At 34.0% G+C, this 26,271-nt stretch overlaps 1 protein-coding gene across 1 annotated transcript; it reads left to right on the forward strand.

Moving 5' to 3' along the window:
* The first annotated feature begins 1,482 nt into the window (after positions 1-1,482).
* Positions 1,483-25,747, forward strand: LOC111057475 (FMRFamide receptor). Its single transcript, XM_039433425.1, is given in 6 exon segments — positions 1,483-1,886; positions 10,880-11,104; positions 14,143-14,416; positions 23,958-24,264; positions 24,267-24,328; positions 25,155-25,747. Coding segments are annotated over 6 exon segments (1,443 nt in total). The 5' UTR covers positions 1,483-1,560; the 3' UTR covers positions 25,404-25,747.
* The last annotated feature ends 524 nt before the right edge of the window (positions 25,748-26,271 follow it).

Raw genomic sequence — 26,271 nt, forward strand, 5'->3', positions numbered from 1 at the left:
TTTGGAAATCAAGTGAATATAACCGAACTTCTATCCTGAGTATATAATAAATAAGTGGAGGATAAACAGATCTCTGATACAGAGCATAGAAGTATTACAGATTGAGTGAATGAAAATGTACTCTCCTCACTTAAAAATCAAGTAAATATAACCGAACTTCTATCCTGAATATATAAATAAGTGGAGGATATACAGATCTTCGATACAGAAGATAAAAGTATTACAGATTGAGTGAATGAAAATGTACTTTCCTCACTTAAAAATCAAGTGAATATAACCGAACTTTTTTTCCTTCCTTGGAATTAAATCAATCTGCAATGTATATTGTGGAAAAGTATTAGGATAAACGAGAGGAGGTTAAACGTTTAAAACTTGGAGTTTAGGATGGTAATTTAATCTTGGAATAGAATCATTAATCTACAACGTTATTTGAGGAAAAGTATCCGAGGAGGTTAACGTTTAAAATCTTCAGTTTAGGATAGTATCAGGATGACAGAAATGTGCATAGAACATTGATGATGTAGAAGATTTTTACAAATTTCTGACTGACTTCTTTGGAAAATTATCTTGGAATTGAATTAATTTGCAACGTATTTTGAGGAAAGTATCAGGATAATAAGAGGTTGACGCTTGAAACCTTGAGTTTAGAATAGAATCAGGGTGACAGAAAAGTGCATAGAACAATGATAATATAGAAGATTTCTAAAAATCTCTGAGTGAATATAACCGAGTTTTCCTTCTTTGGAAAATTATCTTAGATTTGAATTAATTTGCAACGTATTTTGAGGAAAGTATCATGATGATAAGAGGCTGACGTTTGAAACCTTGAGTTTAGAATAGAATCAGGGGACAGAAATGTGCATAGAACAATGATAATATAGAAGATTTCTACTAATTTCTGAGTGAATATAACCGAACTTTCTTCCTTGGAATTAAATTAATCTGCAACATATTTTGGGGAGAAGAGAGTATAGGAGGTTGACGTTTGAAACCTTGAATATAGGACAGTATCAGGGGCAGAAATGTGTATAGAACAATGATAATATAGAAGATTCCTACAAATTTCTGAGTGAATATAACCGAACTTTCTTCCTTGGAATTGAATTAATCTGCAACATATTTTGGGGAGAGTATTATAGGAGGTTGACGTTTGAAACCTTGAGTTTAGGACAGTATCAGGGGACAGAAATGTGCATAGAACAATGATAATATAGAAGATTTCTACAAATTTCTGAGTGAATATAACCGAACTTTCTTCCTTGGGATTGAATTAATCTGCAACATATTTTGGGGAGAGTTATTATAGGAGGTTGACGTTTGAAACCTTGAGTTCAGGACAGTATCAGGGTGACAGGAATGTGCATAGAACAATGATAATATAGAAGATTTCTAAAAATTTCTGAGTGAATATAACCGAACTTTCTTCCTTGGAATTTATCTTGGAATTAAATTAAATAATCTGCGACATATTTTGGGGAGAGAGTATAGGAGGTTGACGTTTGAAACCTTGAGTATAGGACAGTATCAGGGTGACAGAAATGTGCATAGACCATTAATGTTATGGAAGATTTCTACAATTTTACCAGTGAAGGTGACTTGCTCACAAACTATTCGACGCCCTACTACCTCCTACCAGATGCTACCGCCTCCTACCCTGGTATCTACCAGGAGCCGCAGATACCAGGCGAGCAGGAGTTTGAGGAGGTGTGGACGGAAGAACAGCAGCGTCAGCAGGAGCAGACCATCTATTTTGCGTTCATCACTAATGGCATAATGCTGAACGTGGTGGCCATTTTGGGGATAATTGGCAACATTATCTCGATGATTATCCTGTCGAGACCGCAGATGAAGTCGTCTATAAACTATCTGCTGATTGGGCTTGCCAGGTGAGTCACAACGGCCCGGTTGCACAAAAGCCGGTTAAATTTTAGCCGTGATTAATGTCACGAGAACCAATCAGAGAAGGACTTTTTGATAAAACGGCTTCTTTTTGATAAAATTAGTGGCATTTTTGATAAAACGGCTTCTTTTTGAGAAAAAGAAGTAGCCTTTTTTAATAAAACGGCTTCTCTGATTGGTTCTCGTGGAATTAATCACGATTGAAATTCAACCGGCTTTTGTGCAGCCGGCACTATTCATTACTTATTTATACAACAATATACAATAACAATAATCATCTTCGAATCTGTCTATAGAGAGGTCCACGTTATAATGGCAGTATATTAATGTTATCCTTTTTCTTTTTTGTTTTTGTGTAGTTGAGAAGTTGATATTGTGGTAATTATTCATATTGAATGAAAAAGACTAAGAAATTGTCACAATGTTACAAATTGTTGACAATTTCTTAGTCTTTCTCATTCAATGTTATCCTTGTCTATTATTTGACAAAGGGGGTGATGCTATCCTTTTCTAGCTTTGCAATGTTGCCAGATCGTTTTACAATGTAATATACAATATCAATAACAATAATCATCTTCGAATCTGTCTATAGTGAGGTCCACGTTATAATGGCAGTATATTTGATTGACATCGGTGTTGTTATCCTTGTCTATCATTTTACAAAGGGGTAATGCTATCCTTTTCCAGCTTTGCAATATTGCCAGATCGGTTTTAGAATGTAGAAAAGAATAATCAAGAACCTATTGAAGCTCAATAATGGAAATTTATCCATCAATCACTGAAAAAGAAATGAATTGGGAAATATAATTGACTAGCCGTCAAGCTCGCTTCGCTCGCCATATTATCCTTCTAGCCAGGGGGCGGAGCCCAAAAATGGATCGTCCAAAAATGAGATCAGCGGGCTTGCTTCGCTCGCCTGCATTTTCCATATGAACATGCTTCATTCCATCAGAAAGTCAAAGTACTGAGATAACGCAGAAGAGCTGTGAAAAACGTTGGAAAAACGCTGATTTTGGGCGTATCTTTGATGAAATATCAATGTCATCTTATTACAAAATTTTGAGACTCTAGCTAAACCTCTGTACCAAATTTGAACATTTTCTATCTATTACTTGAAAGAACTGAGAAAACGCAAAAAAACCGCTAATTTTGGGCGTATCTTTGGCGTTATTTCAAATTCCTTGTAACGCAACATTATTACACCCTAGCTGAGCTGAATTTGAACATTTTCTGTCTATTTATCCTCGATAAAGCTGAGAGAACGCTAAAAAAACGATGGAAAACGCAGATTTTGGGCATATCTTTGGAGATTTTTCCAAATCCGTTCTTAGTGCGCCTCTAAAGGGCCAACTGAACATACCTACCAAATTTGAAATTTTATGTCATATTTTTATCATATATTAGGACGATCCAGTCGGGGGTCCAGACTAAACGTCTGGCTCAACGGACATGGCGAGCGAAGCGAGCCTGATGACCAGTAATATAATATAATATTCCCAGGAATAGCTCTGATTGAAGTAGCGGTGCCCAATCAATTTTCCGCGATAAATGCATTTCAACCTTCAACTTGGTGCCAACCTAACAAAATCAACTCAACTTAATGCCAACCTGACAAAATTATTAATTTAGTTACCAGTTAACAACTGTTTCGAAGAGGTACTCTCTCTAGGTTATAGTTCTATATTAACATATGGTATGACCATTTTTCAATTATAATTAAGAGAATAAGAAGAATATACATGCTAAAAGACGAACTTTAAACCCTTAAAAACCACCCTCAGAGTTAAAATATTGCCAAAATATTTCTTAGTGCGCCTCTAAAGGGCCAACTGAACATACCTACCAAATTTTAACGTTTTTGGTCCGGTAGATTTTTAGTTCTGCGAGTGAGTGAGTCAGTCAGTGAGTGAGTGCCATTTCGCTTTTATATATATAAATTATTTTGAACTAGAATGAACAGTTGAAATTACACCAGATAAGCCAGTATCAGCTATCCTCTGTAGATGGCAGTTACAAGGCAGAGAATCGCTGTTCTCTTATCTTTTTCTAACGTGGACCTAATATTACAAATATTAGCCTATATAGGGTTCTCTATTATTAACATAAGAGTCTGTTGTCTATTTCAAAGTTTCACGAATGAAGGAAACTCTGTGGTTAACAAGCTTTTCTCGGGAAATTCCGAAAGCTGCACAGAATATCATCCATACTTTCCAGAGAAAGGCTATTCTTCCCTGTACCTCTATAGTCTCTTCCTACACCTGAATATTTTCAATTCATTTTTCCTTAAACTTGTTCATTTTCAATATTATAATCTTCTCAATTATGTGGAATGTTTTCTGAGTAGTGTTTTTAAAGCTGATATTTATTTCATTTATTTATTTTATTTATTTATTCCATTGGCATTACAGATCATAATTATAATAAATATAATATGATTGGGAGAAGACAACAGGCATAGCCCAAAACTGTCTTCTCCCAAATTTTTACAAATAAAAGTTTCAGAAAGAATAAGGTTAAGATTCCATTTTCACTTCAAAAAGTCCAATTTCCACTTCAAAACTAATGACTAAACTAAAAATTTTGAATTTTGATATTTAAAAACTGATTAAAAACAAGAATATTGCACTCAAATCTCTACAGATTGGAAATTTTTGAGTAATTTTGCAAAATTTTGAGCCAGAAAAGAAACACCTACAACACTTCACTATTATCATATTGTGGTAGTTAATACTATAATGGGTGAAAGAATTGGCTTATAAACGTACGGGATAGGAAATTCACGAATGACGCATCATCTTTTTCTTCATTTTCTTCTTTTTCATCATCTTCTTCTCCTTCATTTGAATACCACACACAAACACTAGGAGGATGAATGTATTCTATTCATATATTTTTTTCGCCACACTGTACAGAAAGCAGCTGTTTTCCAGTCCCTACGTAGATCTGAAAGACCTTGTTTGCAGACGACTCTCGTCTGACGTCAGAAAAGGGTTTCTTTTCCGGTCTAGGCCAGAAAGTGGTCTCTTTCCAGCCGGTCATGGAAGTCCGTAGTTGATAAGTCATCCGCTAGATCAGGCGAGTGTCCACTTTCTTCATCAGCTGCAGGAGTCGCCATGATTTCAATTCGAGTTTCAAATCAAACTAATTCAGCATTCTCTTCGCAACCAGTTTTATTCAATTATTTATTGTTGATTAGCGCATTCCAAATTTTCAAAAATGCTTGAAGATGACGACGCCCGTGATATTCCAAGTGAAATTTTAAAAGAATCTGAAATCCTGACTGCAAATCTTCTACCACTAAAATCAAGAGATAGGTACGATAACAAGTAAGTTATTCTTTATTTTGTATTCTTTATTTATTTTGTCAGCAATACCTGTAGTGTGGCGGAAAATATCGTTCGCACCACGGGCAAAAATGTTTTTCCGGCTCTCAATCTTTTCTAGTCCTCGGCCTACGGCCTACGGCCTCGGACTTGAAAACCGATTTCGAGCCGAAAAGTCTCATTTTCTGCTCTAGGGCGAAATATACTATAGAATAACAATAACTGTTCAACCATCCAAATCGAGATAAGTATCATACGTGGGTGGATATAATAACAGGTCTTCAATAATATAATCAGATTTGAAACCAAGGTTCAGCCTCACTCTACTTAACACTGTATGAATGCTTTTCACAAGGCTAAGAGAAAATACCTGTTGCGTGATAGAGTTTTACCCTGCTTAGTGTGAAAGACGATTTTAGAGAGAGAGAGAGAGAGAGAGAGAGAGAGAGAGAGAGAGAGAGAGAGAGAGAGAGAGAGGGGGGAGGAAGACAGAGAGAAAGAGAGAAAGACAGAGAGAGAGAGAGAGAGTGATAGAGAGAGATAGAGAGAGAGAGAGAGAGAATGAGAGAGTGAGAGTGTGTGAGAGACAGTGAGAGAGAGAGAAAGACAGAGAGAGTGAGAGACAGACAGAGAGGGAGAGAGACAGAGAGAGAGTGAATATCACGGTATTCTTCTTCTTGTAATAATTTTACCATTCTATTCTATTCCTTCTATTTATTCTACTATTGCATCAAATAGCTTCTCCTTCCCCTTCTTCTTCTCCTCCTCCTTCATTCTCTCCTTTTCCATCAGATCGATCCTACCTTCTCCTTCTTCTTTTTCTTCTTCCTTTTCTTTTTCTTCTTCTTCTTCTTCTCCTCCTTCTCCTTCTCCTTCTCCCTCTTCCTCTCCTCCTCTTACTCCTTCTTCTTCTTATTCTTCTTCTCCTTCTTCCTATTCTTCCTCTTCTTCTTCTTCTTCTTCTTCTTCTTCTTCTTCATCTTATTCTTCTTCTCCTTCTTCTTATTCTTCCTCTTCTTCTTCTTCTTCTTCTTCTTCTTTTTTTCTTCTTCTTCTTCTTCTTCTTCTTCTTCTTCTCCTTCTCCTTCTCTTTCCCCTTCTTCTTCTCCTTCTTTTCCTGCTCCCTCTTCTTCTCCTTCTCTTTCTCCTTCTTCTTCTTCGCCTTTTCCATGAGATGTTTCCTTCCTTTTCCTTCTTCTTCCTCTTCTCCTACTCCCTCTTCTTTACCATCAGATGGTTGCTACCTCCTCCTTTTCCTTCTCACTCTTACTCTCCTCCTCTTTCTCCTTCTTCTTATTCTTCTTCTCCTTCTTCTTATTCTCCTACTTCTACTTCTTCTTCCTCTTATTCTTCTTCTTTCTCTTCTTCTTCTTCTACTCCTTCTTCTTCTCCTTCTCCTTCTTCTTCTTCTTCTTCTTCTTCTTCTTCTTCTTCTCCTTCTCCTTTTCCTGCTCCCACTTCTTCTCCTTCTCTTTCTCCTTCTTCTTTTCCTTCTCCTTTTCCTGCTCCCACTTTTTCCCCTTCTCTTTCTCCTTCTTCTTCTTCTTCGCCTTTTCCATGAGATGTTTCCTTCCTTCTCCTTCTTCCTCTCCTCTCCCATCAGATGGTTCCTACCTTCTCCTTCTTCTTCTTCTTCTTCTTCTTCTTATCCTTCTTCTTGCTCTGCTTCTTCAACTTCCAGTTCATCAGGTGGTAGGCAGCAAATCCTATTAGAGATCGAGCAAAGTTATCTTCATCTCCACCATCGCCTCACCTCCTTCTCCTCCTCCTCCTCCTACACCACCCCCTCCACCTCTTCCTCCTCACCCACACAACTTGAACTCAGCTAAACAGGCCCACTATTCCCTATCCCCTATTCCCTATTCCTGTCCCCTATTCCCTCACTGATACCAACCACAATGCAATTATAATCCTCTCTAATGCTCTCAACTTATACGTCTTTGTTTAAACTCTATTCAAGCATTTGTACCTAATATCAGCCTTCTCTCACTCACTCCTCTCTCTCTCTCTCTCTCTCTCTCTTTCTCTCTCACTCTCTCTCTCTCTCTCTCGGTAGAGAGTTAGTGGGAAGGATACTTCGAATATTCTTTCCGAAGAATAGACATTGATATGTCCAAAGCTCCGCCAATTTATGTAGATGTATAAGCCAGTATATATTGTAATCTACAGAAATAAAGTACTCAATCAATCTCGAGAAAGAAAGAGAAAGATAATTTTATCCATATTATAATAAAGTAAAGCACTGGCTTAAGGCTGTTCGTTACACTTTTTTTTTTATTTAAATTGGATAATCTTTTTCAATATAATTTATTGTTAAGATCATTATAAGAGTGAAAAAAAGTGGCAACTGGAATTTTTAAGTGGTCTAATAAGCGAGTTATGGGTTTTTGAAGTGCTAACTCTGTTTTCTTTTCAGATCATGAACGGTTTTGACTATATTAACAGAACTTCTCTTAAAAATTCAAAAAATGTATCTTTCCAAACTAAAACATTTTATTCCCCATATCGTTCATGAATAAAAAAGTAACATTTTTTTTAAATTCGATAACTTGTTAATTTTGGCATTAATCGCGAAAAAAACGCATATTAGAACAAAGCCAATCATATACTGACTGTATTAAAAAAAAACTCCGATGGAAAATATTCGAAACCGTTTATGATCTGGAAAGAAAACGGAGTTAGCACTTCAACAACCCATAACTCGCTTATTAGACCATTTAAAAATTTCAGTTGCCACTTTTTCTCACTCTTTTAATGATCTTAACAATTATATTGAAAAAGATTATCCAATTTAAATAAAAAAAGTGTACCGATTCGCCTTAAACACGTACGGGATAGGAAAAATATTATTTTTGAAGCAAAATGAGTAAGAATAGCTGGTGAGAAATGAGATAACAGAATGAGTAGCTGATATAAAATTAGAGAGAAATGAAACCTGAACTATCTGTTAAATCTATTCTGAAGAACCCACTTGCTACAGTGAGGTCCACGTTATAATGGCAGTATTTGCTCAACATTGATGTCACTATCCTTGTCTAACATTTGACAAAGCACATAGCGCTATCCTTTTCTACCTCTGCAACGTTGCAAGTTTGTTTAAAAAAATGTAGAAATATAATCAAATCAACAAAATATCTAATCTCAATCATGAAAAATGTATCATTTTGTTATTGAATTAGTATCTTAAGTCACAAGGACGGTAAGGGTCGTTTTGCAGGCTAGAATGATGTTTCTAGTCGAGGCGTTAGCCGAGACTAGAATTTCATTGGAGCACTGCAAAAGACATTCACGTCCAACTAAGGTACACTATTTTTGTCATAACAATCTAGAGAAGAATAATTGAGAAATAGAAAACATTACCTGCTTGTGTTGACATTACTACATGCATTCTATAAACATAACCTAGTTTACAAGTTTCGAATTAGGAATTTCTTGATTGTAGTTGACAAAACTTCCATCTGGAGCGCTAAAAGGCAGCTTTCGCACTATAGTGTGGTCCACCTTATATTGGCAGTGGATGAAGATAGAAGAATAGCGATGCCGATTCTCTGCATTAATTAATTATATTTCTACACTGTCAAAAACATAATTGTCATCGTTGTGGACCTAGAAAAGGATAGTACCACCGGCTTTGTCAAATGATAGACAAGGATAGCAAAACCAAAGTTGATCAAAATTATAACTGTCATTATAACGTGGACCTCACTATAGTTTTGCTGTTCCAAATTCGGAACTAGGAAACATACTCGACTGTGAAGAAAACATATGATTCTATTACAGTATAGTATACTGTAATGAGAATCATATGTTCATTTGTTCTACAATCAGCTGTTTACCGGCTTGATTCTATGGATGTGGAATAGAAGCAACTGAATGACTGTCAAAAAATATATTTTCTTGGAGAATGAAATATAATATTAATCATTTTTAACAAGAATGAACAGTTAATATTGAATGAATCAGATATAGCGGTATCAAGCTATCCTCTATTGAAGGCATTGACAAGTCAGAGCATCGGCAACGCTTTTTTCTATCTTTCTCCTCTGCCATTATAACGTGAGCCTCACTATATCATACTCTTCTTATTCAAGCTGCCTTAATCAGCTGCCAAAGTTAGGAAGTCCCTAATGAATTACTCATTATTTCTCCAGATGGGAATAAACTTTTGTAAGTTGCATTTTTTCAAATGCTAATTAGAGAATAACTATAATCAAACGAAAATCATGATTGAATGCTGTAGATCATCCCGTATACTTCTGCTACTGCAAATATTGACAACAGGGTAAACAGCCATTTGGAAATTTGATGAGCGCTACTATTCAAAAATTATTTGTCAGCCCAGGAATGTCATAGTATATTTTGCATCTAGAGCAGAAAATGAGATTTTTCTGGCTCAAAATCGGTTTTCAAGTCCGAGATAGAGAAAAGATTGAGAGCCGGAAAAACATTTTTGCCTGTGGTGCGAATGATATTTTTTGCCACACTACAGGTATTGCTGACAAAATAAATAAAGAATACTCGTTATCGTACCTATCTCTTGATTTTAGTGGTAGAAGATTTGCAGTCAGGATTTCAGATTATTTTAAAATTTCACTTGGAATATCACGGGCGTCGTCATCTTCAAGCATTTTTGAAAATTCGGAATGTGCTAATCAACAATAAATAATTGAATAAAAATGGCTGCGAAGCGAATGCTGCATTAGTTTGATTTGAAATTCAAACTGAAATAATGGCGACTTCAGATGAAGAAAGTTGACACTCGCATGATCTAGCGGATGACTTATTAACTATGGACTTTCATATTAGCGGCTGGAAATAGTCGTTTCCCGACCTAGGCCGGAAAGAAACTCTTTTCTTATGTCAGACGAGAGTCGTCTGCAAACAAGGTCTTTCAGATCTATGTAGGGACTGGAAAACAGTTGCTTTCTGTGCAGTGTGACGAAAAATAATTTTTGTATAGTAGCGCTCATCAAATTTTCATCTTGCAGTTTACCCTGTTGTCAATATTTGCAGTAGCAGAGTCTTTGGGGTTACAGCATTAATTGGGATTTTGTTCAATACTAATTATAAATTATCTAGCATTTGAATGAATATGCAGCTTCCAATTTATTTCCATGAATAATTCAATGTATAATTCGTATATTTAATCATTTTAATTTATAATTCAACGTATATTTAATTGACCGAGCGAAGTGAGGTCTAAGATTCAAGTCGACGGTTTGGCATTTCTCTTAATGTTTGAATGTTTATATGTTTATATATATTTATATGTTGCACATTTACGGCGAAATGCGGTAATAGATTTTCATGAAATTTGACAGGTATGTTCCTTTTTAAATTGCGCGTTGACGTATATACAAGGTTTTTGGAAATTTTGCATTTCAAGGATAATATAAAAGGAAAAAGGAGCCTCCTTCATACGCCAATATTAGAGTAAAAATCAGACTATAGAATTATTCATCATAAATCAGCTGACAAGTGATTACACAGATGTGTGGAGAAGCCAGTCTATTGCTGTATTTCCATAAGGTCTATAGTTTCAATCAGGTACTTGTGGATGAGAATACTGCGTGAGGTCTACTATTCACAGAACTACTAGTTATTTTTATTCATAATTCAACTCATATTCAATTATTTTTGTGTAAATTTCGTTTCAGATGCGACACAGTGCTAATTCTGACGTCCATATTTCTGTTCGGTCTACCACCTATCTACGACTACACGCACACCGAACTCCTGCGAACTTACAACGCCAAGATCTACCCCTGTGTGACGCCCTACATCTTCCCTCTCGCTCTCACCGCTCAGACTGTCTCTGTCTATCTCACACTCACTGTCACCCTTGAGAGATTTGTGGCTGTGTGTCATCCACTGAGGGCCAGGTAATTCAGTATTTCAAAATTAATAATCTATACTATAATAAAGGAAAGAACTGGTTTATTTATTCATGTACGGGATAGGAAAATTATGTTTGACGCATCATCACGTCTCAACTGATTAACTTGACATTTTGAATATAGATTCTTAATCACCAAGAATCATTATAGACCTTTTTTCAATTCATCAAGTTTCCAGTTTATCAATTTTTATAATAGACCCTTGCAGAGCACGGGTTTCCTGCTAGTAGAAAATGATAATCTTATTCCTTCACTAGAATTTCAATAAACTTCCTCTTCTCAAATTAATTCCTATACCTTTGGTGTAATTATCCGTTTCAAATAGCCTCAGAAATTTGTGAATTTTAAATCAAATTTCATTACAAAAATGATGCGATCCGCAAGAAATCCAAAATAATTTAAAAAAAACATTATAAGGTATGAACAATAGATTGAATAGAGAACTATAAGCTATTTTCATGATAGCATTGAATGAAATACAGAACTGCAAATACTTTTTGTGTAGTTGAGAAGTTGATATTGTGGTAATTATTCATATTGAATGAAAAATACTAAGAAATTGTTAAAAACCACCATTGTCAATCTCTGATAAACTGGTTTATCAGAGATTGACAATGGTGTAATAACGAGAACCGGTCTTCTAAGTATCAATAAATCTGTAGTTTTGACAATTTCTTAGTCTTTTTAATTCAAAACTGCAAATACATTTACAAGAGAAGAGAAATTTATGTATTGACAGTGGGCTGTGAAATTACACTCTATATCACACAACTAAAACATATTCGGTAATTCTATCATAATATTAAGCAATTTACTGGTTCAGGCACACATAAGATAAAATAATTTAACATAATTATATTTGTAGACATGAAACTTATTTATTTTAATATTTATCAAAACTTGAACTTGTATATTTATTGAAACAGATTACTACTTTTCATATCCCAAAACTAATTGATTCCTGAATAAAACTATTGTTTTTAGATCCCAAAACTGATTGATTCTTGAATGGAATTATTGTTTCTATAGTGGGGTCCACGTTATAATGGCAGTGGAGAAAGATAGGAGAAAAACGTTGCTGATCCTCTGTCTTGTCAATGCCTTCTATAGACGGTAGCTAATACAGGTTTATTTGTGTAACTTCCACTTTTTGTGTAGTTGAGGAGTTGATATTGTGGTAATTATTCATATTGAATGAAAAAGACTAAGAAATTGTCAAAAAACCACAGATTTATTGATAATTAGAAAGACCGGTTTCGGTTTTTACACCATTGTCAATCTCTGATAAACTATTTGGCAACATTGGTATTTTCTCCTAGTTTCAACTTATTTGAAACTGTTGAAAACTTATTTAAGAGTTTCAGTTTATCAGAGATTGACAATGGTGTAAAAACCGAAACCGGTCTTTTTAAGTATCAATAAATCTGTGGCTTCTTGACAATTTCTTAGTCTTTTTCATTCATTATTTATGTAATATTAAATGTTCATTCATAATCAATTATATTATATTAAGCAAGAAATTAAACTTTTCAATAATTTCATAATGAATTTTCATAATCAAGATTGAATATTTTGTTAATTAATTATATTTCTACATTGTTAAAAAACAATCTAGCAACAGAGCAAAGCGAGAAAGAGATAGCGATATCCGCTTTCTTGAATGAAAGACGAGGATAGCAGTACTATTTCTAATCAAGCACTGCCATTATAACGTGGACCTCACTATAGATCTCAGAATTGATTTTTGAATCAACCAATTGTCTATATGAAATCCCAAAACCAAATGATTCTTGAACTTGATTACAGTATTGCCTTTTAGATCCTAAAACTAATCGATTCTTGAATTTAAATATTGTCTCACAGATTCAAAGACTGATATTTACTCTTAGATGAAATATAATTGTTTTTAAATTAAATAAAAATACTAAGAAATTGTCAAAAACCACAGATTTCTCTTAATTCTTTTTAAATCTGTGGTTTTTGACAATTCTTAGTATTTTTATTTAATATGAATAATTACCACAATATCAACTTCTCAACTACACATAAAGTAATTGTTTTTCTTATATTTCAAAGCTTGAAAACTAATTGAATCTCAACCCTAAAGGTGTTTTACACCCCAGGGATTTTTTTTCTGTTCTGCAGTTGACAATATCAAACAGATGGGAATTTATGCCCAGTCTAAATAATTAGGTTTGTAGTATTGTCAACTACTCTCCACCACTTCCAGTCAGTAATAGCATTCTACAAGGTCACCAGCTCATCTTGTTCTTCGTTTGGGGTGTCTAACACCCCAGAGTCTCTTTTACGTAGGACTTTTATCAAACACTTTTAATACAAAGATTTACTTGTATTGTCACTACGAATGGGATGATGGATCTATGGGATCTACTATCTATGGGATGATGGATCAGATTGGAATGAATGCTATGATTCTCTACAACTTAAAAATGAAGAGACGAGAGTTTTTGATGAAGTTGTCATAGGCAATGATCAAGCCATTCGTTCAAACCGGATTAGGAGCTCCAACACTGAGGCGGAACATACGTACTTCTAAAATTATTATAAATATTGATAAGCAGTGCTTTACTTTTGATTTCTGTATGCACTTGGAACAAAAATGATTAAGAAATGATGAAGTATGGTCTAAGTACTTGTTTTTTCATATTTTTCGAAGAAAAATGCGAAATTAAATTGGGGTGTTCAACACCCCAGTGTGTCTACTGTGTTAGCATAAAGTAAGTGTGTCTCTGTAGGGTTAATACAATTAGATATGAATATTTTCAGATCCTTATCCACATAAAAATTTTATAATTGTTTTTTAGATCTCACAGCTTGAAAACTAATTGATTCTTAAATAAATATTTAATTTGTTTCAGATCTGAATGTGAGGAACATTCAGATTGTTCTCAACGAGATTGTTCAGCATTTGTCGAGATTGTTCAATTATTTGTAAAAACAATTGTAGACATAGTCTACAATTCTATGTAGACTATGATAAATTGTCTTTCAATTTGTTTCAGATCCCTATGCACATACGGCCGAGCCCGTCTGTACGTGACGTTGATCATAGTGTTCTCATTTTTGTACAACCTGATACGCTTCTGGGAGGCCAACGTGGTGCAGGAGACCATAATGGAGGACGGGCAAAATAGTACAATCTACCTGGTGGTTGCCTCTCCTCTGCGCAGCAATCCTCTGTACATCTCGCTCTATATCCACTGGCTCTATCTCATTTTCATCTATTTCCTGCCGTTCACCTCGTTGGCTTTCTTGAATGCTGCTATATACCGACAGGTAAAATGAAAATAGGTAATAGATAATTGATAAAAATAGTCATGGATATGCTACAGTTATCTGGTTGTAGTTGATGTTACTATACACTTGAAGGTATTTTATAAATCCTACATCCTACAATAAATAGCCTAATCTGATTCTACATTCACTGGATCTCTTATCTTAATCTATTTTCTGCCGTTTACCTCGTTGGCTTTCTTGAATGCTGCTATTTAACAACAGGTAAAATGAAAATAGGTAATAGGCGATTGATAAAAATAGTCATGGATATGTTACAGTTATCTGGTTGTAATTGATGCTACTATATACAGAGTGTTTCAGAGAAACAGGAAATTGAATGAAAAAGACTAAGAAATTGTCAAAAAACACAGATTTATTGATACTTAGAAAGACCGGTTTCGGTTATTACACCATTTTCAATCTCTGATAAACAATGATCAGAAATTGACAATGGTGTAATAACCCAAACCGGTCTTTCTGAGTATCAATAAATCTGTGGTTTTTGACAATTTCTTAGTCTTTTTCATTCAATATGAATAATTACCACAATATCAACTTCTCAACTACACAAAAAGTGAAAACGGGAAATTTTAAAAGTTAAATAATTTCAAGAAAAACAAATCTTCAAATAAAGTTTTTCATATCATTGAATAGTTGAAATAATGCCATTTTACAATAAATAATACCCTAACATTATTTATTTTTTGAAGATGACATCTTGCAGGTGTGTTCCCCTTTTCTACGCAAACATTCCTGTAGTCTCTTCATCACATTGTCCATGGTTTGACGTAACATTACAACTGGAATATTTGAAATCGCTTCTCGAATCTTTGCTTCCAATTCTTCCGTTGTTGCAGAATTGAAGGCCAAGATTCGAGAAGTGATTTCAAATTCCAGTTGTAATGTTACGTCAAACCATGGACTATGCGATGAAGAGACTATAGGAATGTTTGCGTAGATAAGGAACACACCTGCAAGATGTCATCTTCAAAAAATAATTGTTACTGTATTATTTATTCTAAAATGGCATTTTTTACTATTAAATGATATGAAAAACTTCATTTCAATATTTGTTTTTATTGAAATTATTTAACCTTTAAATTTCCTCGAAACGCCCTGTACTTAAAGGTAATTTATAAATTCTTCATCCTACAATGAATAATCTAATTCTATTTTTAAAATAGAATTATAGTAGGCTACCCTTTGATATTAATAGAATAATATTAATAATACAAATTATAACAACTAGTTTCAGTTTTATACTGTGATTATTTTACTATGATTCTATTTTATAAATAAAAGAAAGTAGCCCTGAATACATAGGCCTACATTTTAGAATCTAATTCACTGGCTCTACCTTATTTTCATATTTTATTTTCTGCCGTTCAGTTCGTTGGCTGTGTTGAAAGCTGCTATATATAGAATCAAGTTTGTTTTTCCAGTTCTTTTTTCAAAATTATTTCTTTAATATATGAATCTTCTCTATTCAAGTGATAATAATGTGAAATATCTGTTCTATTTTTTGTTTTGAAGCATCTAAATTTGAAAATTTACTTTGTGACTGAACATATTAGTGGTCTAAAAATTTTGCGAAGTGAAGAGCTGCAAGACTTAACCTATTTCGGACTATGTGTAACCATATCTAAATTGGGGAGAGGAATAGCACAAGGTTACCTTATTTTTCCTCTCCTATCATTTATATGATGTATACTTATTATGTATATCAATCAATCAATAAAGAATAATATATATCAACAGGTAAAATGAAAATAAATAATAGTAATCAATTGATAAAAATAGTCATGAATACGCTACAGTTTATCTGGCTGTTCTGAATGCTAAATGATATAAATACTGACAAATAAATAGAATTGAAAAAACTCAATCAAGTAGAACTATCAACCTATTTTGTACCATATTAATTAAAGTGTCTAGCAATAAATAATCTTGAATCTTTTGAATAGTTGGCATTCAAACTTACATACACTCTTTATCAAAACTTAAAAAAGCTATACAATTAGGCGGGATGCACACCGGAGAAACGCATTTCGTGAAGCCCTCTCTCATGAAACTTGTTTCATGCAATCCGTTTCACTCGCGCATGCGTACAAAAGAAACGTTCCCTGCTTAATCTATCAGTCGATTGCGAGCAACTTTCGTTTCACGTTCCTGAAACTTTTTTCACGAAACGCGTTTCTCCGGTGTGCATCCCGCCTTATATTAAAACTTACAGAATTTCTCAATTAATTATTATTGATTTTCATTGCTCTACAGTTTGATAATTGGTAGCCCACGAGATTATGATGAGGAATTAGCAAAAACTTCATTATTTACAAATGAAAATTCTGAGACATTGCAATTATTCAAAATGCTAAGAGAATTACCCTACAGCATTTAATTTGGTTTTTCGTTTAATAATATTTATTACTTCATTATTTGATTTGATAGGGAGTAGTACCAAATATTTCAGTAAAATAATATTTAGAGCATGCTAATACACCAGGGGTTTTAATAGAAATACCTAGATGTTTTGATTTTGTGGAATAGCTATACAAAGACTTAGTACTATACAAAGATCCAACTAAAAGCTTTAACTAAAGACAAATCAACTAAATAAGCATAGGAAATACAGACCTATAAACTTAGTGAGGTTCACGTTATAATGACAGTGGAGAGAGATGGGAGAAGAACGTTGCTGATCCTCTATCTTGTCAATGCCTTCTATAGACGGTAGCTAATACCGGCTTATTGATGTAATATCAACACTGTTCATTCTCGTTTAAAATAATTAATTATATTTTATTAAACAAGAAATTATATTTTTCAATAATTTCATAATTAAGATGAAATATTTTGTGAATTAACTATTAATTCTACATTGTTAAAAGACGATCATAGCAAAGCAAGAAAGAGATAGCAATACCATTGCTAACAAACACTGCCATTATAACGTGAACCTCACTATAGGTGGGTGTCTGTTATCATCAAAATGTTGACGATTATAATAGTGAGATAAATATATGTTTATATAGTGAGGTCCACGTTATAATGGCAGTGTTTGTTTAACATTGGTGTTGCTTGCTATCCTTGTCTATCATTCAACAAAGCAGATGGTGCTATCCTTTACTAGCTCCACAAGGTTGCCAGCTCGTTTTTCAACAATGTAGAAGTATAATTAATTCACAAAATATCCAGTCTCAATTATGAAAATTTATTATTTTATCATTGAAAAATATTTTTTCTTGACGAATAAAATATAATTGATTATTTTAAACAAGATACAAGATTCAAGATTTTTTTATTGCAGAAAATATTTCAACAAATGCATAGATAGCATCGGCATAAATCAAACATGATAAATACAAAGTATCTACATTCAAAGAAATAAAAATTCAAACACAAGCATACAAACAACAAACAGAATACCCTCAAATTAGAAACTTATTTTTATTATAAGTACATATTTCTATTAAAACCTTTTTAAAGGCTCTCTTAAACCTACCCACTTCTAGCCCCTTTAAATGTGCAGGAAGCTTATTGACCGAGCGAAGTGAGGTCTAAGATTCAAGTCGACGGTTTGGCATTTCTCTTAATGTTTAAATGTTTAAATGCTTAAATGTTTATATACTTATAAGTTGCGCATTTACGGCGAAACGCGGTAATAGATTTTCATGAAATTTGACAGGTATGTTCCTTTTTTAATTGCGCGTCGACGTACTGTATATACAAGGTTTTTGGAAATTTTGCATTTCAAGGATAATATAAAAGGAAAAAGGAGCCTCCTTCATACGCCAATATTAGAGTAAAAATAAGACTATAGAATTATTCATCATAATCAGCTGACAAGTGATTACACAGATGTGTGGAGAAGCCAGTCTATTGCTGTATTTCCATAAGGTCTATAGTTTCAATCAGGTACTTGGGATGAGAATACTGCGTGAGGTCTACTGTTCACAGAACTACTAGTATATCATCAAGCTATCAAAATGAAAAAGTTTTCTCAGGTAAACATTTTTTCTCTGATAATGACTTTTTGAGATATGAGCGCCTAAATTTTGAATTTTTGGGACAGACATTTCAAGTTCGGTAAGAGATAAATGCATGAGATGTAGAGGTTAGATTCTTCATGGTATTGTTGATTTAGTAAAACAAAAATTTTCTGAAAATATCAATTTTTAAGATAGTTATTCAATTTACTAAAAATAACTTTTAGTTGAGTTATTTTGGTAAATTGAATAACTTTTCCAAAAATTGATATTCTCCGAAAATTTTTGTTTCACTAGATCAACAATACCATGAAGAATCCTTCCTCTAAATCTCATGGATTTATCTCTTTACGAATTTGAAATGTTCCGTCCCAAAAATTCAAACTTCAGGCGCTCATATCTCAAAAAGTAATGATCGAAAAAAATGTTTTCCTGAGAAAACTTTTTCATTTTGATAGCTTGATGATATACAAATTGAAAAACTTTGAAAAATATCACGAGTAGAAAGTTTATTTTTAGCTTGAATGAAAAAGACTAAGAAATTGTCAAAAAACCACTGATTTATTGATATTAGAAAGACCGGTTTCGGTTATTACACCATTGTCAATCTCTGATAAACTAAAACTAAATACAAGAGCAGCAGAATTTATACTAGTAGGCGAGTACTGCTATTGGTCGAGGGCATGACGCCTGCCATTGGCCTAGCTAGACAGTCTCCTCCCCTCAACGGTGTGACAAAATGGCGGCTTAAGCAACAAAATCGCCATGATAATAAAATTTACTTTTGTACAAATAAGAACCAAGAAACAAATGTGAAAGATAATAAAACAAATATGTAAATGGAAAAACTATTAACTAATGTATGCTTACATGTTTATGATAAAACTAAATTCGTAGTGTTGTACTGGTTGAAATGAATCTGGTCATGAATCTGTTAATTTTTTAATAAAAAAAAGTTTATTTTGGCATTTCTCTTAATGTTTAAATGTTTAAAATATGTTTGAATGTTTAAATGCTTAAATGTTTATATACTTATAAGTTGCGCATTTACGGCGAAACGCGGTAATAGATTTTCATAAATTTGACAGGTATGTTCCTTTTTTAATTGCGCGTCGACGTACTGTATATACAAGGTTTTTGGAATTTTGCATTTCAAGGATAATATAAAAGGAAAAGGAGCCTCCTCCATACGCCAATATTAGAGTAAAAATCAGACTATAGATATCATCATAATCAGCTGACAAGTGATTACACAGATGTGTGGAGAAGCCAGTCTATTGCTGTATTTCCATAAGGTCTATAGTTTCAATCAGGTACTTGGGATGAGAATACTGCGTGAGGTCTACTGTTCACAGAACTACTAGTATATCATCAAGCTATCAAAATGAAAAAGTTTTCTCAGGTAAACATTTTTTCTCTGATAATTACTTTTTGAGATATGAGCGCCTGAATTTTAAATTTTTGGGACAGAACATTTCAAATTCGGTAAGAGATAAATCCATGAGATGTAGAGGTTAGATTCTTCATGGTATTGTTGATTTAGTAAACCAAAAATTTTCTGAAAATATCAATTTTTAAGATAGTTATTCAATTTACTAAAAATAACTTTTAGTTGAGTTATTTTGGTAAATTGAATAATTTTCCAAAAATTGATATTCTCCGAAAAATTTTGTTTCACTAGATCAACAATACCATGAAGAATCATCCTTCCTCTAAATCTCATGGATTTATATCTTACCGAATTTGAAATGTTCCGTCCCAAAAATTCAAACTTCAGGCGCTCATATCTCAAAAAGTAATGATCGAAAAAAAATGTTTTCCTGAGAAAACTTTTTCATTTGATAGCTTGATGATATACAAATTAAAAAACTTTGAAAAATATCACGAGTAGAAAGTTTATTTTTAGCTTGAATGAAAAAGACTAAGAAATTGTCAAAAAACCACTGATTTATTGATATTAGAAAGACCGGTTTCGGTTATTACACCATTGTCAATCTCTGATAAACTAAAACTAAATACAAGAGCAGCAGAAAATTTATACTAGTAGGCGAGTACTGCTATTGGTCGAGGGCATGACGCCTGCCATTGGCCTAGCTAGACAGTCTCCTCCCCTCAACGGTGTGACAAAATGGCGGCTTAAGCAACAAAATCGCCATGATAATAAAATTTACTTTTGTACAAAAAGAACAAGAAACAAATGTGAAAGATAATAAAACAAATATGTAAATGGAAAAACTATTAACTAATGTATGCTTACATGTTTATGATAAAACTAAATTCGTAGTGTTGTACTGGTTGAAATGAATCTGGTCATGAATCTGTTTAATTTTTTAATAAGAAAAAAGTTTATTTTTAGCATTTGCACAGCCTTTAATGTGCAGGAAGCTTATTATAAGCTCTTATACCAATTTATGGTACTTATAGGAATTTTAATAAAATCAGAAGGTTGTGTGTTTAAATCACGTAGGGGTTACCAATATAGGAAATTGAATTGATGACTCCTATGTTGAAATTGATTGAATGGGACTAATGAATGGTGAATTGATTTAATGTTGAATGACAAATTGAACTATTGATAAATATGAAAAATAAAACTGTTACAAGTAATAAACAAACTATGATAGTTGAAAACATCACAGGTGGCAATCAGATACTTATACTAATTATAAGAATGAACAGTTAATATTACATAGATATACAGTATCAGATATCCTCTATAGAAGGCAGTGGCAAGGCAGAGAATCGGCAACGCTGTTGTCCTATCTCTCTCCACTGCCATTATAACCTGGACCTCACTATAAAATAATAACAAGTGAAACTCGGTTTCCGTGGAAATGACAGTTAGATGTCACATAACAATTGTTCTCTAAACAATGTTTCATTTTACTCCAGAGTTAAATCAACATTGAGATGTTATTAAACTGGATGGAAATTTATTTTTCGAATTTATTCCAGGATAGCCTTTACTCTCAATGAGATGAAATGTCATAATTTAGAAAATTGTCATAAATTATGACAATATTTATGTCAACACTGATGAATTTCTATACAGTATTTTATTTGCATTGCCCTCAGAATATATCCAGTGTTCAATTGTGATCAATATTCTTTCATTTACATTGACAATAATAATAATTATATTATTCTGGGTGAAAATTGATTGATAGGGAATATACGTTATCCAACAAATTCTGGATAATCAAGACTTTCAAGTGAGGCTAATTCCTGTAATGAAGTTGATATTTGTCAACACTTCTATATTTTCTATGGAATGTATTGTCAATTTCCAATCAAGTTGACGACCAAATTTTGAAGAAGCTTTTTAATGATTCGATGAGCGAATTATCAAATTTTGTTAGTTCAGTTGTTTAGTAGTGCACAGAAGCATTCAAAATACCAGACTCTGCAAAATACATGACAAATATATATATATATATATATATATATATATATATATATATTTGAGTGTTTCGCGGATGGATATATTATATGTAAAAGAATAACGGGTACATCCGTTTGTTTTGACTACTTGAGTCTGACGTTTCGTCGCCATCGCAGACGACATCTTCTGAGGGTGGCGTCGAGATCCACACTCGGCGTCGAGAGTGTGGATCTCGACGCCACCCTCAGAAGATGTCGTCTGCGATGGCGACGAAACGTCAGACTCAAGTAAGTCAAAACAAACGGATGTACCCGGTTAATTCTTTTACATATAATATATATATATATATAGATATATATATATATATATATATAGTATGGTTCCTGTCAGCTAGACAATTAAAAGCAATAGAGCAAAAATCTGGTGTGGCGCACTCATACAACTTTCCTTGCCGTTATGAAAATTGATCACCTGACGCTAGTGTTACCGCGCGTCTCAAGTCTACTTATAAACAAAAATCTGAGCCAGCTGGTGACAGGACAATAACGCTGGAGACATACGAGGTCTGCTATCTCTCCATAGTGGATCATCTAATAGAATCAACAGTTTGAAATTGAATAATCACATTTTCTTGAATTTCGAGCTTTTTGTCAGTTTTAGGTCAAAATGTTACTGAACATTAATTGTATAGATTTTCATGCTCCATCTTTTCCACTTGAAATATTTTGTTTAGATTGTATCTGAAGCCTGATATTGGGAAACTAAAATCAAACTTTGCATAGATGAGGCGGAGCTCCTGAAATTTTTACAGATATGAGACTTGAGGCAGTTGATAGAGCTTATCAATGACAATTTTAGGTATGAATTTGATCAGAATCGTTGGAGCCGTTTTTGAGAAAATCGCGAAAAACCCTGTTTTTGAAAACATTTTCGCCATTTTACCCGCCACCTTGAATTGCATTTTATCGAGATTGTTCGTGTCGGATCCTTATATTGTTGGGACCTTAAGTTTCAAATTTCAAGTCATTCCGTTAATTGAGAGTATGAAAATTAATTGAAACGTATGGAAATTTAAAAATTTGGGTACCTTAATTTTTTTCTGAAAGCAATACTTTCCTTACCTATGGTAATAGGAAAAGGAAAGTAAAAATAGTGCTCATGTCAATATTTTAAAATACACAATGATGGTTGACAAGTATGATTGGTTAGAAAGTAAGCTATAAAGAGATACAGATGAGACACAAAGATGAATAAGCTACAGTATATACAGAGATAAATATCAAAAACAAATAATACAAGTACGGTATGAAACATTGTATAGTATCTACCTTTTTATTTAAAACATCCCAAAACTTAAAAACATTTCCCTTTAAAATGAAAATGGTACTACATGTTTTATATTGTCTTTATTAATTTTAATGAAGTGAATGAAGTACGGTATAGTATCTTCCAACAGTATCTCTTCTCTATGGAAATATGGAACTGGTTCCCAAGTAATTTATGAATACTTGTAAGTGGAATGTAATCCAAGTTTTCACCAATTTTTTAGCAATTATTTTATTCCCAAAAAAGGCCTATTCAATAGTGAGGGGCACGTTATAATGGCAGTGGAGAAAGATAGGAGAAAAACGTTGCCGAACCTCTGTTTTGTCAATGCCTTCTATAAACGGTAGCTGATACAGGTTTATTGATGTAATATCAATTATTGTTCATTCTCGTTCAAAATAATCAATTATATTTCATAAATCAAGAAATGATACTTCTCAATAATTTCATAATAAGGATTAAATATTTTGTTGATTAATAATAATCTACATTGTAAAAAGATTCTCTGGCAACAGAGCAAAGCGAGAGAGAGACAGCACTATCTGCTTTGTTGAAATGATAGACAAGGATAGCGATACCATTGCTAATCAAACACTGCCATTATAACGTGGACCTCACTATAGAGTCCTTTCTCTCTCTTGGAAAAATTATTGCCTTCTGGGGACAAACGTTTTCCTCAGAGGGAGAAGGCTGCTTTATAGCCCATAGAAACACAATTAGCTCTATATTTCTTTTCTCTAAATTTTTCTTTTTCTGTATCTTTATTTTTCTGTATCTTCATTTCTCTGTCCTCCTTTTTCTGTATCATCTGAGCTTCCTATCTGTATCATCCAATGCTATTTTGCAGGTGCGGCGAGCTAACAGAGAGCGCCAGCGCCTGTCCCGTTTGCAACGCAAGGAAATCGGACTTGCAACGATGCTGCTGTGTGTCGTCGTGGTGTTCTTCCTTTGCAACGTGCTCGCCCTGGTCAACAACCTGCTAGAAAGCTTCTACGAGATTCTAATCGACGAACTGATCAAACTGAGCAATCTGCTCGTAACGATCAATTCGTCGGTGAACTTTGTGATCTACGTGATCTTTGGGGAGAAATTCAAGAGGCTGTTTCTGAAGATCTTCTGCTCACACAGCATCTGGACGACGTTTGGAGGACGGGAGTCCCGGATCTGATGACTCATGATGATAGTCTGGTGTCTAACGGCGATGGCAGGTCGTTTTCGGTGGGTATATCAGGGTAGTTTTGTCAAAAAATTAAATAAAAAAAAATTGCATAGTTGCCTGTAAAGTTTGTATACAGGCGAAAGTTTTACGTGACAACCTTTGAGTGGTAAATAATTTTAATGTGAATATTCATTCCTATAGTAGGAAGAAGGATGAAATAATAGTAACAATTTAAAACATTTATTCATACAAAGAATTATATTTAAAACATAATTTATACAAAGAATCTTGCACTGAATTTCATATTAACAAAATTTTATTTTTACCTTCACACATCCTCAAAAAATCACTCTGTCTCTCTCGCTCTTAGGCGGGCTAACTGTGCTCTATTCAATTTTTTACATAGCAAGTCGCGCTCATTTTTTCAAGTTAAACAAATTATTATTGGCTGAGAAACGATTTATACTACTTTTGTGATTGAAAACTACCACAACATTGTGATTACTACAACATAACTTATTCACTTATACCTATTATACTTACACTTATACCTATTCACTTATACTTATTCACAAAACCTATTCACTAAGTAGTGGCGCAGTCATAGGAGATTGCTCCATTTCACTCTCTCTCCAGGTGAATGCCTTCGGGTTGCTGCTGTGTTGCTCGCCACTGCTCCTATTCGTGCTCTTTCCAGACGACCATGAACCGAGACGAACGCTCTCACTCGCTCTCATTGTGAGTGCATAACGCATAACGTGGGAACGTAACGCAGTTTAAAAGGGTACTGAGATTTATATTCTTACTTGGGTAAGATAGGTACTTCCAGAATGTAAATTTCTGAAATTTATTCGAGAATAAATTAACATTTTTTCAATTTTTTAGGTACGAGGCAACACCAACAATAGTATCCACATGTGTCGTCTACACAGATCCAGCACAGGGGTAATCAGAAACGGCCCCAGTGGCTTCAAAGCAACCGGTTTCAACAAGGGCGGAGCAGCTAACAGCATAAGGATGCCCCGGGCCCTTTCGCCTGGCCCCTGTGTGTACTACCCCGCCAAGGGGCAAGCCCTCAAATCGTCCGAATGGGAAACTGAGATTACCACCTCCACGTCCCTCAGCCAACTATAGGATTTGCTTGAAAGTGACAGGAAGGTGTCACTTAAATCGACGGTTAGTCTTGAACTTAAGTCAACCATTAGTCTTGATGATGAACTCAGTGGCAAAACTTGTGTTTAGTTTGTAAGAGAATAAAGTGGCACTTAAATCGACGGTTAGTCTTGAACTTAAGTCAACCATAAGTCTTGATGATGAACTCCGTGGGAAAACTTGTGTTTAGTTTGTAAGAAAATAAAGTGGCACTTAAATCGACGGTTAGTCTTGAACTCAAGTCGACGGTTAGTCTAGAACTTAGCGGGAAAACTTGCGCAGTTTGTAAGAAGATAAAGTGTCACTTAAATCGACGGTTAGTCTTGAACTTACCGGTAAAACTTGTGTTTAATTTGTAAAGTGACAGGAAAGTGTCACTCAAATTGACGGTTAGTCTTGAACTTGAGTCAACCATTAGTCTTGATGATGAACTCAGTGGCAAAACTTGCATTTAGTTTGTAAGAAAATAAAGTGTCCCTTGAATTGACGGTTTAGTCTTGAACTCAAGTTGACGGTAAGTCTAGAACTTACCATTAAAACTTGCATTTAGTTTGTAAGAAAAAAAGTGTAAATACCAAAGATGAATAATGAATATTTGGACAATTCAAGACAAAATTAGGGAGTTAAAGAAGTTTTGGGCAATCGGTTTAGAAAAGATTTAGAGCCGGAAAAAAATTCCGTGCAAACGATATTTTTCGCCACACTACAGGTTGCAAAGCGAATGCTGAATTACTTTGATTCGAAATTCGAACTGAAATCATGGTGACTTCAGATGAAGAAAGTGGACACTCGCCCGATCTAGCGGATGACTTATTAACTACGGACTTCCAAGTGGCTGGAAAGAGTACAC

Source organism: Nilaparvata lugens, chromosome 7 (assembly GCF_014356525.2).
Source record: "Nilaparvata lugens isolate BPH chromosome 7, ASM1435652v1, whole genome shotgun sequence".
Taxonomy (NCBI): Eukaryota; Metazoa; Arthropoda; class Insecta; order Hemiptera; family Delphacidae; genus Nilaparvata; species Nilaparvata lugens.